Below are 11,809 nucleotides of genomic sequence, written 5' to 3'. Positions count from 1 at the left end.
CTAAATTGGTTTGTATTATTGATTTGAGAGAGAAAGGGAGAAGAACGAACCACCAGCTAAACTGTGTTCCCATCTTTTCCAAAAAAATGTGACACGGATCAGAAGCCAGTTTGCCAAGGTCGTGCAGAGCCCTCAATCAGTAGATCCCAATTATAAGTGAGGGTTTGGGCCAATTCTCCTTTTCTCCAAATTGATGCACTCCATCCTTTGAGGTATGATTTATTTTTGTTTTTCTCTTCTCAGTCGTGTACCAGGTGGAGCCCCAGGGGCATCACAAAGCCCACGAGGCTGTCCAAGTTTTGGGGCTCCTCTGGCACTGGCATCAATGGCCAGTAAGGGAGGCCTGCAGACGCTGCAGGCCCTGTTCAGGGTCACAGTCCCCGGCTTCTGGAAGGTGTCACAGTGCATCCTCTTCACTGCAGCCTCCGCCAATCATGAAACGGAACTCCTGGAGGTTTGAGACGCCGTGGAAGTGAACAAAAGCGCCAGCAACCACAAAGATGTGAAACAGCTGATGAGAGTGAAACTGGAGGGAAGGGGGGAGGAGAGAGAAACCCATTTATTATTAAAGTCTGCTAAAGAGTCTTCAGGTTTGTTTGTGCTGAGGAGGGCAGGGAATGGAGGTGACAGAGCTCAAATTCAAGGTGTCCACAGATCTTGGAACATCCATTAGGGCATATCATATTCTGCTGAACTCAAGGCCAGCTGTGTCCAAAGAAATCAAGGTGCTACCGCTAAATTCTAACTATGAAGATGTGTACACTTATCACTGGAGTATCTGGTAAACTTGGGCAAGTGGCATACACACACTCTTGCCAACAAACTACGAAGGCCCAAAAATCCCTCCATGCCCAGCAATGGGCTACAGTTAGACATGGGGAGGTTTTCCTCTTTGCTGAAGGAGGTTTTTATCATGGCCTCAATAAAGCACCAGGGCTATGGCCAATTTAAATGTTGCTCTCTCTCAGAAAAACTAAAGGGATTTCCAGGATTAGGTAGAAGGTTAAAACATATGTCTCCTCAGCTCTAAGACTCTGGAATCACATGAACAACATACCTTATCAAAAGACTAGCAAAGCCGAGCCTTTTCCTTCCTTCTCAAATCAGAAACTGGTCTACAAGCACATGACGTTTTTTTCTGATTTAATCTGTTCTGTTGAATGCTAGTTCATTTCTTAAAAGGGATCTATCAATTGCTCAGTGAACCAAACATCATTTCAAAAATTATACTATTCTCTCATTATCATCTCAAAATGAAAAAGTACAGTTGCAAAACAGTATTCATCAAGAGAAAGATAATGATTTTAGAGGTGTAAACTAGAAGGAGCCACAAGTCACATCCCAGGAAATGCTTCCTAGGAAATCAGAGGGGATTCATTCTCCCACAAAAGGGGGGGGGGGGGGGGGCGGAGAGGAAAATAATTCCATAATCAATGTCCAAAATGATGATGAGGCAATCTCCAAAAGATAAATTAACTAATTTGAATCTGAAAAGATTGCCTAAATTAGCATTACCTTCATTTTATGAAGGGCTAAATTAAACTTTGAAGACTAGATGATCAACTTAGTTTACAATAATCAGCAACAGGTCAAGGAACAGAATTCCAAAGGTCAGACTTCGTGTCAAACAATTTTTCAATTCCGTACCTATTGAAAATGTTTCAGGCCATCTTCAATTACAAAATTTTCCATCTATTGGTCCCTTACATTTCTTTCCCCTTCTCTTTCCCTCTCTCTTAACCACAATCTAGTTAGCTCTCCCTCCTCTCTTGCTACCAAAAACACATGTATACACACTCAAACTCTCATTACAAATCAAACAACTAAAATACAGGTCTCTCAATTTTGAGTCTAAAATTTTTTCAATTATTTCATTTCCCGGGCTGCCAGTAACATACTAACAGATACGTATGTATACATACTAACTGCCCCTGGTCATACTCACCCAGATATCACACTTGCCAGGAAAAAAGCGTTCAGGGATGCGGGCAGCATAGAGGGCGGCGCCTGTGATATAGAGGCTGGCCATCAGCATCAGCCAGCCAATCTGTCCTATGGTGGCGGCCTTCAGGAATCCCTCCGAGATGACATAGTGCAAGGTAGGAATGATTCCACTCAGGCCAAGGCCCAAAAATACTCCTGGCAATCACAAGAATAGAATAAAGTAAAAATGCAGAAGAGAAGTAAGGAAGAAGTCAGTATTACGACACAGCACTCGTAATCCTATAAACTGAATATTTCAAGTATGAGGCTTCTTGTTGGAAAGGAAAAAGGAGGTTCTTCAAACTCTGGGACACTGCCACAGCAGACAGCGCAGCTATGGTCTAAAAGAGATCCATTTACGAATGCAAGGAGCCTCCTGCTGAGAAAGGCTCAGCTTAACAAGTCAGCAGTCCTCAAAGGGCTTAGAAATGTGTTGCTAAGTGTTTCAGGAATAGACAGCTCAAGGAGTTTGTTTAAAACAAACTTTCCTAAATGCTGCCACTTCAGAGACACAGGCTGCAATATAGAGCAATTTCACCTATTTTATCTCCCCTCTTTGAAGCAACAGGGATCCCTGGGGTTGGAGTGAAGTGGAGGGGCAGGGGGAGGCAACGGGGGGGGTAGGGGAGAGGTCACGACTGCTCCTGAAAGCTCCCAGTCCCAAAAGTACCAATCTGGTACAGAAATCTATCAGAATCACTCCACCACAGCCCTACTGCCTTTAAAATCATCTACAGCAGTGTTTTTCAAACTTCTGAATATGACCTAGGTGAATCTGGATTAGCATTTTTTCTTTTTTAGTGAACTACAATGAAATAAAAATCAAACTGTCGCAAATGGAGTGTTAAGTAGTAGTTTGCAGAAGTTGAGTCATATATGTGTGTGAATTTATGAGCATATACACAAATCTGTGTCAGTCGAAATACCACAGAACACCTCGCACCCAGGAGCCAATAACTGCTTCCACATTTTGACACAGAGTTAGAAATGACCTTTAAGTCTCAAAATACAAGACAAGGAGCCTATTTACTTGCTTTGGACATTACCAAGTAAGTTGCTGGTATGCAACAATACATGCATGCACATACACATGATGAATAATGGGAACCTACAAGAGAAGAGGAAAATGACAATGCTCATCTCACAAAAGAAGGGAATCAAGCAGGCCAAAATAAAAACCTTTTCCTACTTCTACTCCTCACTGAAGAAAAACCGTCATGATCCTGTTTTATTTGTTCTTTGTCTCTACATGCTAAACAGAGGCTCTAGCAGTCTTGCCTACCATTCTGGAAGTCAAAAGCTCAGGAGCCTGGTTCTTCTGATATGTATCACAGCAGAACGAATGTTCAGCTATACTCTATCTCCCGCGCTGAAGCAGGCTTAGCCCCACAGTTAAGTACCGCTGGAAGTCACCCCTGACCACTGCTTCTCTGCTCAGATAATCACTTAAAAAGGGAAGTGGGGGGGTGGGGCGCCTGGGTGGCTCATTGTTAAACGTCTGCCTTTGGCTCAGGTCATGATCCCAGGGTCCTGGGATCGAGCCCCCCATCGGGCTCCCTGCTCAGTGGGAAGCCTGCTTCTCCCTCTCCCACTCCCCCCGCTTGTGTTCCCTCTCTCGCTGTGTCTCTGTCAAATAAATAAATAAAATCTTTAAAAAAAAAAAAAAAAAAGGGAAGTGGGGAGACTGTTGCGAACAGTGGTCATTAACAAGAAGTTAAATTCTAACTTCTAACCTTCTATAGGAAACTGCAGATGAACCATGGCTTGGATTTTAATAGGAAATGGTTTTGGGGGGTTTTTTTTGTTTTGTTTTAAAGGTTTTAAAGGTTTACTACTACTTGTTCATTCTCAGTAGGCTCCAGGTTTGATACCAAGGATAGAACACTGAAGGACATGGCCCTGGCTACAAGGAGTCCCAGTCCAGTGGAAACAAAAACATGTCTCCATGAACTCCCCACTCCTAGAGGAAGGCTCAACCAGAGGCTTTTGGCTTTCCAAACAATCTCCATCGATACAGGCCTCATTCCAAATATAAAAAGCCTCTTTTTCCCTATATTAGAAGAGATGTATGGTGCTTACTTCAGTAGAATACAATCATATGAAGTTTTATTTACCTAAGCAGTACACATTTTTGAATAAAAATACAAAACAAAAAAATGACGCCAACAAAAAACCAATCACTAAAAAAAAGTACACTCCAAGCTGAGAATGAGAAAGAGTAATCATTGTTCTTTTGTGGGTTTTTTTGTTTGTTTTTTTACAAAGGTTACAGAGCCACAGCCTTATGGACAGTACATGGTCATAAACTCAAGTGTAATTACAAAATATACACATTGACTCATAAAGCTCCCCATGCCCCTCAGCTCTATGCGCTTTAAGACAACCAATGAACAGTACACTACATTAAAAGCCCCTGAAGAACAGGAACTATGACTTATTTATCTTTGCATCACAAGTACAGGACTTGGCAGGTAGACCTTTAATAAATGACTGGTAAATAAATGAATGTCCAATGTAAAACCCCCACATCTCTTACCTGCTCTTACTCCTCGATACTGAGGGGTAGCAAACATGTCCCACTGGGAAACTATAATGGCCGCAATGCCCAGCACACAGATGACAATTAAGTAGATAAAGCAAGGTTGTGGATTACAGTAGAAAGAATAATAAAGCCATGGAACAAAACTTCCCATAATCAGAAGAGCAATGCCAGAATAATCCAGTCTAAAATACGAAAAAAAAAAATTCATGTGATGTTAAAAAGTACGACCCACTACAGGTTCCAATTACTCCCCTATGACATGAGCTAGCACTAACAGACAAGAGGCAAACAGGGATGCTTGCTTTAATTAAAAAAAACAAAAACAAAAGAACTTTTTAAAGTTCCCATCAGATACTATCAAGAATTCTGCCAATTCTGCTGGATGTTCTTCCCTAACCACTGACTCTAATATTTGATTACAATGTAGACTTTCTGATACTTACTTAGAGAACAGCCGGGAGACCCCTTCTGAGTGGCAGTAGACCGTGTGGAAGAGCCATGAAAAAGAAAGGCAGAGAATGGCCCCCAAGAAAAATAATCCAAAGACCACCTTCTCTTGAAGAGGGGCCACAAAGGAGATGTTTGGGCGAAACATATAAAAGATCCCCAGGCACAGGAAGAATACACAACCTACAAAAAGAGTACAGAAAGAGAAAAGACGATCCTTGTCAAGATAACAGTGTTGCGTGTTGATGAGGTTCTCAGTACTTCACAATCACAATGTATCTGAATCAAAAGCTCCATTAGAAAGATTTTCCAAATAACTAAAGCTTATCCAAAATTTTGGTCTACTTCAAACACTGCTGGTACCATATACTCCTCAGCTTCAAAAACCGAGTGTATAGGAAATAGTACTTTATTTATCTAAGAGCATAATCCAAAAAGAAACCAGACAATGCTGCTACTCCTTAGAAGGCTGAATTAGTCCACTTCTACCTCTAGATCTAGTATAGAATTTCATTTAGAAAGTTTTTGGCACATATGTTAGAGCCTAGCTTTCAAAGATCCATTTTGGTGTTTGCTTTTGCAATGAATTCTAATACCTCCAAACCCTGTCAAGAAATACAGCTTTTGGGGCACCTGGGTGGCTCGGTTAAGCGTCTGCCTTCAGCTCAGGTCATGATCTCAGGGTCCTGGGATTGAGTCCCGCATCAGGCTCCCTGCTCAGCAGGGAGTCTGCTTCTCCCTCTCCTCCCCGCTCTTGCTCTATTTCTCTCTCTCTCTCAAATAAATAAGTAAAATCTTAAAAAAAGAAAAAGAAATACAGCTTTCCTCCACCAATAGCCGTCAAGGAACATTATGCTTCTCTGGTCCTCACCAGTTGGCCCAACAGATTCAAGAGTCTTTAAGGACAATAAAATGCCTATTCATGCTATTTCATAATCAGTTTTTAAACTGCTCTTCTTCACAGTAAAATACATATTCTTGCTGCTTAGGAAAAGGTCACTTAACACAAGGAAGGCACAGAAATTAAGAAGTTAAACATGTGCTAAGTAACTGTTCTATTTAAAAAACTTTTACCCTTGAGTAGAAGTCAGCAATGAACTGGTTTTGCTGCTCTATTCCACTCTCACTACACTAGCAGGTAGAAAGGAATTTGGGGACACAACAGAAATCAAATGTGTGATACAAAATGCAAGTTAAATGGGGGTAAACCAAAAAAGATTTCGTATATTCACAGGGTTGTGCAACCATCACTATTATTTAATTTCAGAATATTTTCATCACCCCAAAAAGAAGCCCATCCTTACTACATTCATCTCCCACTCCCTACTATCCCCCTAGCCCTAGACTACCACTAATCTACTTTCTGTCTCTATGGATTTTCACATTCTGGACATTTCGTGTATATGGATTACATAATATGTGGCCTTTTGTGTCTAGCTTATTCCACTTAGTATAATGTTTCAAGGCTCACCCATGTTGCAACACATCAGTACTTCCATCTCTTTTTATGGCCAAATAATATTTCATTTGTATGGATATGCCACATTTTATTTACCCATTCACCAGCTGAAAGATGTTTGGGTTGTTTCTACTTTTTAACTATTATAAATAATGTTGCTAAAAACATCTGTATACATGGTTTTGTGTGAACATGTTTTCAATTCTCTTGAGTACGTAACTAAGGAGCAGAACTACTGATAGCTCTGTTTAACTTTTTGAGGAACTGTCAAAACTGTTTTCCATAAAGGCTGTGCCATTTTACATTCCTACCAGCAAAGTATGAGAGTTGCAATTTTTCTACATCCTTGCCAAAACTTATTATTTTCCATTTTCTTGATTATAGCCATTCTAGGAAGCGTAAAGTGGTATCTCATTACATTTTTCAAAGTATTTGAATTGCAATTTCCAAAATGACTAATGATGCTGAGCATCCCTTTTTTTCCCCCTTTTTAAAAACTGAAATAGAGTTGACACTTGAGCATTTTTTCATGTGTTTATTGGTCATCTGTAGACCTTTGGAGAAATGTCTATTCAGATGCTTTACTCATTTTTTAAACTGGGTCATCATTTTATTGTTTAGTTGTAGAAGTTCTTTACTAGAGCCTCATCAGATAGATGATCTGCAAACATTTTCTCCCATTCTGTGGGTTATCCTTCCACTTTCTTGATAATGTCCTTTGACATACGAAAGTTTTTAATTTTGAGAAAGTCCAATTTATCTATTTTTTTTTTTGGTTGTTTATACCAAACTTAGGTGTCAATTATCACGTAATCTAAGGTCACAAAGATTTACATCTATGTTTTTACCTAATAATTTTATGGTTTTAGTTATGTTTAGGTCTTTGATCCATTTTGAGTTAATTTTGTAATAAGGTAGGGATCCAACTTGATTCTTTTACATGTACTTACTCAGTTTTCCCCCAATACTCTTTGCTGAAAAGACTATTCTTCCCCCACTATATTCTTCCTTTAATATGCAATCATGATGGAAAAAAATATTAGGGATCACATTCTACTTCAAGCAAAACTAAAATTTAGTTGTGAATATTCTAAGTAATGATTTTGAAAAATCAGTATTTCTATTAAATAAGCACCTTCCTCAAAGTGTTCATTAAGACATTATACCACATTTTATATACATTTCCCTTGGCCTGGTTCAAGAATACAGTCTGAAAATCTAATAGATAAAATTATGACTTAGGTAAATAAAATCAAAGTGCAAACTAGGATAACCACAGAATAAACCAGTAAGAAACTTCATCATTAGAAATCCAGAAAACAAAATGGCAAATCCCAAATACATTTTTTTGTTTTATCCTTATCCTCAAAATACACAGGGGGGAAAAAAAGAATAAAGTGAATCACTAATCCCCTGCACCACTGATATTACATACCTAAAAGATGTGTCCAGATGTTACCCGTCTCTGTGTGTATTCTGAAAATGCTCTTAAAACAGGCCCGGAAAGAAGGCATTGGGGGCCGATGTCCATGTAAAAGGAAATCGTTATCCTTGAGCCAGTCTGGTAGTACATCATGAGGGATTACTCGCCACCGACCTTCCCATACCTGGAAGAAGAATATCAAATATCTTTGTGGTTTTGTCAATGTAGCAACACTGGTTGCCCTAAAAGAATGGTTTTAAGCTTCGTTTCAGTCTGGCTAAAGGTCGGGTCCACCTGTACAGACTTGCCTTCCTTCATCAACCACAACAAACTTTACCTCTGAAAAGTCCCTATGATATTAAACATGACTGTTTTTATACTTAACATTTCTGTTGGTGGAAAAAGAACTACAGCTGACCCTTGAACGTGGGTTTGAAATGTGCGGGTCGACTTATATGCAGATTTTTTATAGTACAGTTCTGTAAATGAATTTTCTCTTCCTTATGATGTTACTAACATTTTTTCTCTACCTTATTTTAAGAATATAGTTTATAATACATATCACATACAAAATATGTTGACTTTTCATACTACTGGTAAGGCTCCCAATCAACAGTAGGCTATTAATAGTTAAGTTTTGGAGGAGTCAAAAGTTATGCATGGATTTTCAACTGCAAAAGAGTCAGTACCTTTAACCCCTGTGTCATTCAAGGGCCAAACCCATATATAGAATCACTTGTGTGCCTTCTGCTAAATTCTCTCCCTTTCCCTTCTCTTCCTACCACAATAAACATGAAGTAAAACAAGAAGTCCATAGGAGTCAAAATCTTTGATCTCTACCATTAACTAGTTGAAGGAGCTTTAATCAGAAAATCACCAAGTCTCAGTTTCATTTATAAAACGGGGTGACAGTACTTTACTTTGTAAGGATCAAATGAAATAACCCAGAGCACTTTGTGAATGTTTTAGCAAGCCCCAGCATCCACCCCACAGGTGGTATGTAACCCTGACCATTCCCAGAGGCTATTAACCTACCTAAGAGTTACTGACTAATTCACCCTCCTCATGCTGGAGAGATGGCAAAGAAACTCAAACGTTAAGGGCCCTTCAAAAGTCCCATCACCACCATCCCCTACTCCCTTTTCTTCACTGTCCCTCCCCCACAGACTCTTAACAGAAAAGGGACCAGGAATTTGGTACCTGTCCTTAAAAACCTGTCATCCTCTGCACTCTGCTTCTTTTAATGTCTCTCAGCCCGGAGAGCTCACATCATAAGGATCACTTAATCCCAAACTAACTTGTTTCTCCTAATCAGAAAGATAGAAGGAAAAATGCCAGGTATATCGTCTACCTATAGACTTCAGGTTGAGACAATGACCCCACTCCTACCCCTCAGGGTTCTTGTGATAAACAACGTGGCTAGGCTATTTCTACTGTGCAATGCAAAATGACTGCCAGCTACTGAACCCATTTATTTTGCTTCACATCTTCCTGTTCTCTGCTCTCCTTAATCCTTCTTATTGAAATACACTTGTAAAAGAACTGATCCTCTGTGTAACTCCAAAGGAAGCGAGAAGTAACATTTTAAGAGCAGAAGTGGCCCTCTTAACGCTACTAAAATTCACTCTCTCTAGCCTCCCCACTTCCTCTCTCGCCTTCTAACTCAAAACCTGAGGCCTGGAGTTATGATAATCTGGCCATTCCATGCTTGTTCGTAACACACACAAAAAATACAATAATGCCATAAGACTAATCTAGATATTTAATGTCTACTGGTAATAGTATTACCACTTGTAAAAGTAGCTGTTTGAGATCTTCCAAAGGACTTTCTGGAGAGAAAGAATACTCTAGGAAACTGAATTTCTTTTCTCTAATTTGGACTGGAAAAAAAGATAGCTACTGTTAACATTAACTTTACAAGGGGCGCCTGGGTGGCTCAGTCGTTAAGCGTCTGCCTTCGGCTCAGGTCATGATCCCAGGGTCCTGGGATCGAGCCCCGCATCGGGCTCCCTGCTCAGCGGGAAGCCTGCTTCTCCCTCTTCCACTCCCCCTGCTTGTGTTCCCTCTCTCGCTGTGTCTCTCTCTGTCAAATAAATAAATAAAATCTTTAAAAAAAAAAAAAAAAAAAAAAAACATTAACTTTACAAGATGCTATTCTGTTTTACTTTGGGAGAATTTTATTCTCTAAGAGGGAGAGGAAAAGAGAAATCAATCCTTACATCCTCAAGGCAGTTCACAATCTGCAAACAGCTCTGCTGTGACCATATGAAAAGTGCTATTGTGTTACCCCACACAGCCAAGATGCTCCCTTTTTGCAGTCAGAAAGAATATGTTGAGTTTCTTACTAGTTATATTTGCATATAACGTCAGAATGATTTTTCTCCATTGTTTCTAAACATTCTAGCAGTCTAAAATGAGCCAAGGAGCTATACTTTCATAATTATAGTGAAGTTAGTGTCATATTCAACAGACACTGCACCCTCAATCCTCAACCTGGAGTCAATCCAAATGCCAACCCAAACAGGCATCCTCTTTTACCCGCCCCCCCCAGGGGAAAAGAGAACAGGATCACAGCTTGGCCAAATACTATTTATTTATAAGCTTAACAAAGGCACTGTATAAATCAAACATCTGAGCAATGGTCCACTGGATTTGTATTAGATCATTAATGCACAAAACACTTCTTTTTAATTGAAGGCTGGAAAAAAAGAGAGCATGATCAAATTGGACACTCTATAAAGACTAAATGATTTTATTTCCTCATTCCTATAATAAAAGCTTTTCCAAAAGGGAGTGTATACCAGCAAGGCCACAGGACACTTCATTTTAAATTGTTTACTTGCTTGCAATCCAAGAAAAAAACCGTGTGTGTCACTAGACCCAGCTAGTTGTCAAGTACACTCAGTCGCATGACCGCAGCAGAGCAAGCGTGGAGAACGCCGTGTCACAAGAAGCCTCTCTAGTCCACTCTCACTGACACACTGCTAGAGGATGATATGGGAATGGTAATAATTTTTGTGCTCCACTCATTCTTCTTAATAAATCACAGTTTGGAGCAAACAAATGCCCTAGTTATTCTCCCATTAGCTGTTACATTAGAAGTTTTATTTGCTTTATTCTTTAGTCTTAGTTCAGAAAAGGAGAATAAAAAGGCAGTCAAGTTAGCTACAGTACCCCACTGATCTATATATATATTACAAATCCCTAATGGCCCAGACACTAACTATTCAACATCCCTGTGTGTTAATTCTCCTGAGAGAGCAATCACTAGAAAAAATCTATTGTTTTGCTTGGCTTTTTCTTCACCAATTTTCAAACACTGAAAATTTTCTGGGCTCTAAGTAGACCCATAAATATTCGTTCCCCTCCCCCACCACTCTCCACCCATCCTTTTTCTCTTAGAAGAGATGTCTATGCTCAGATTATAATGTTTTCTCATCCTCTGGTCCAAAGTACAGTATTCTATAGTCAACTGGCCCCCAATTATTTCTACCACCACTGTGAATGTAGGAAAACCCAACTTAGTTTTCAGGATGTAAGACCACACACATAAAAAGTCTTGGTTCCATGAAACCTATAAAAAAAAAAAAAAAGCTAAGAGTCACAAAAATTTCTCTCTAAGTAATCAAGAGCTCTCCAGAAATGTTTAACAAATAAATTTTATTTACACATACTAACACAGACAGAGTGACTTATGATTTTGGATAATTCCTGCCAGGGTCCCTATTGATCAGATTATCAAGTAGTTATAAATTTACCAGTGTCCCTGACTCTTTTCTCTAAGAAAGCAACCCCAATTCCAGTTACCATTTTAGAAGAAGGAAAAAAAAAATCCCCACAATTGGTCCTAAAGAATCAGATAATGCATAAGAAAAACCTTAGAGGGCGCCTGGGTGGCTCAGTTGGTTAAGCGACTGCCTTCGGCTCAGGTCATGATCCTGGAGTCCCAGGATCG

At 39.6% G+C, this 11,809-nt stretch overlaps 1 protein-coding gene across 1 annotated transcript in view; it reads right to left on the bottom strand.

Annotated features, from left to right (window-relative positions):
• Positions 1-202: 202 nt before the first annotated feature.
• Positions 203-11,809, bottom strand: part of ADIPOR2 (adiponectin receptor 2) — a 104,757-nt gene continuing 93,150 nt past the window's right edge. The window contains exons 4-8 of the mRNA XM_021690782.1: positions 7,867-8,038; positions 4,969-5,155; positions 4,520-4,707; positions 1,946-2,139; positions 203-526 (exon numbers count right to left, since the gene is read on the bottom strand). Of these exons, the coding sequence (XP_021546457.1) occupies positions 398-526; positions 1,946-2,139; positions 4,520-4,707; positions 4,969-5,155; positions 7,867-8,038 (870 nt within the window). The 3' untranslated portion in view covers positions 203-397. The remainder of the gene's footprint in view (positions 527-1,945; positions 2,140-4,519; positions 4,708-4,968; positions 5,156-7,866; positions 8,039-11,809) is intronic.

Source organism: Neomonachus schauinslandi, chromosome 5, assembly GCF_002201575.2.
Source record: "Neomonachus schauinslandi chromosome 5, ASM220157v2, whole genome shotgun sequence".
Taxonomy (NCBI): Eukaryota; Metazoa; Chordata; class Mammalia; order Carnivora; family Phocidae; genus Neomonachus; species Neomonachus schauinslandi.
Note: the sequence above shows the minus strand (reverse complement) of the source record. Positions and strands in the feature narration are given on the sequence as shown.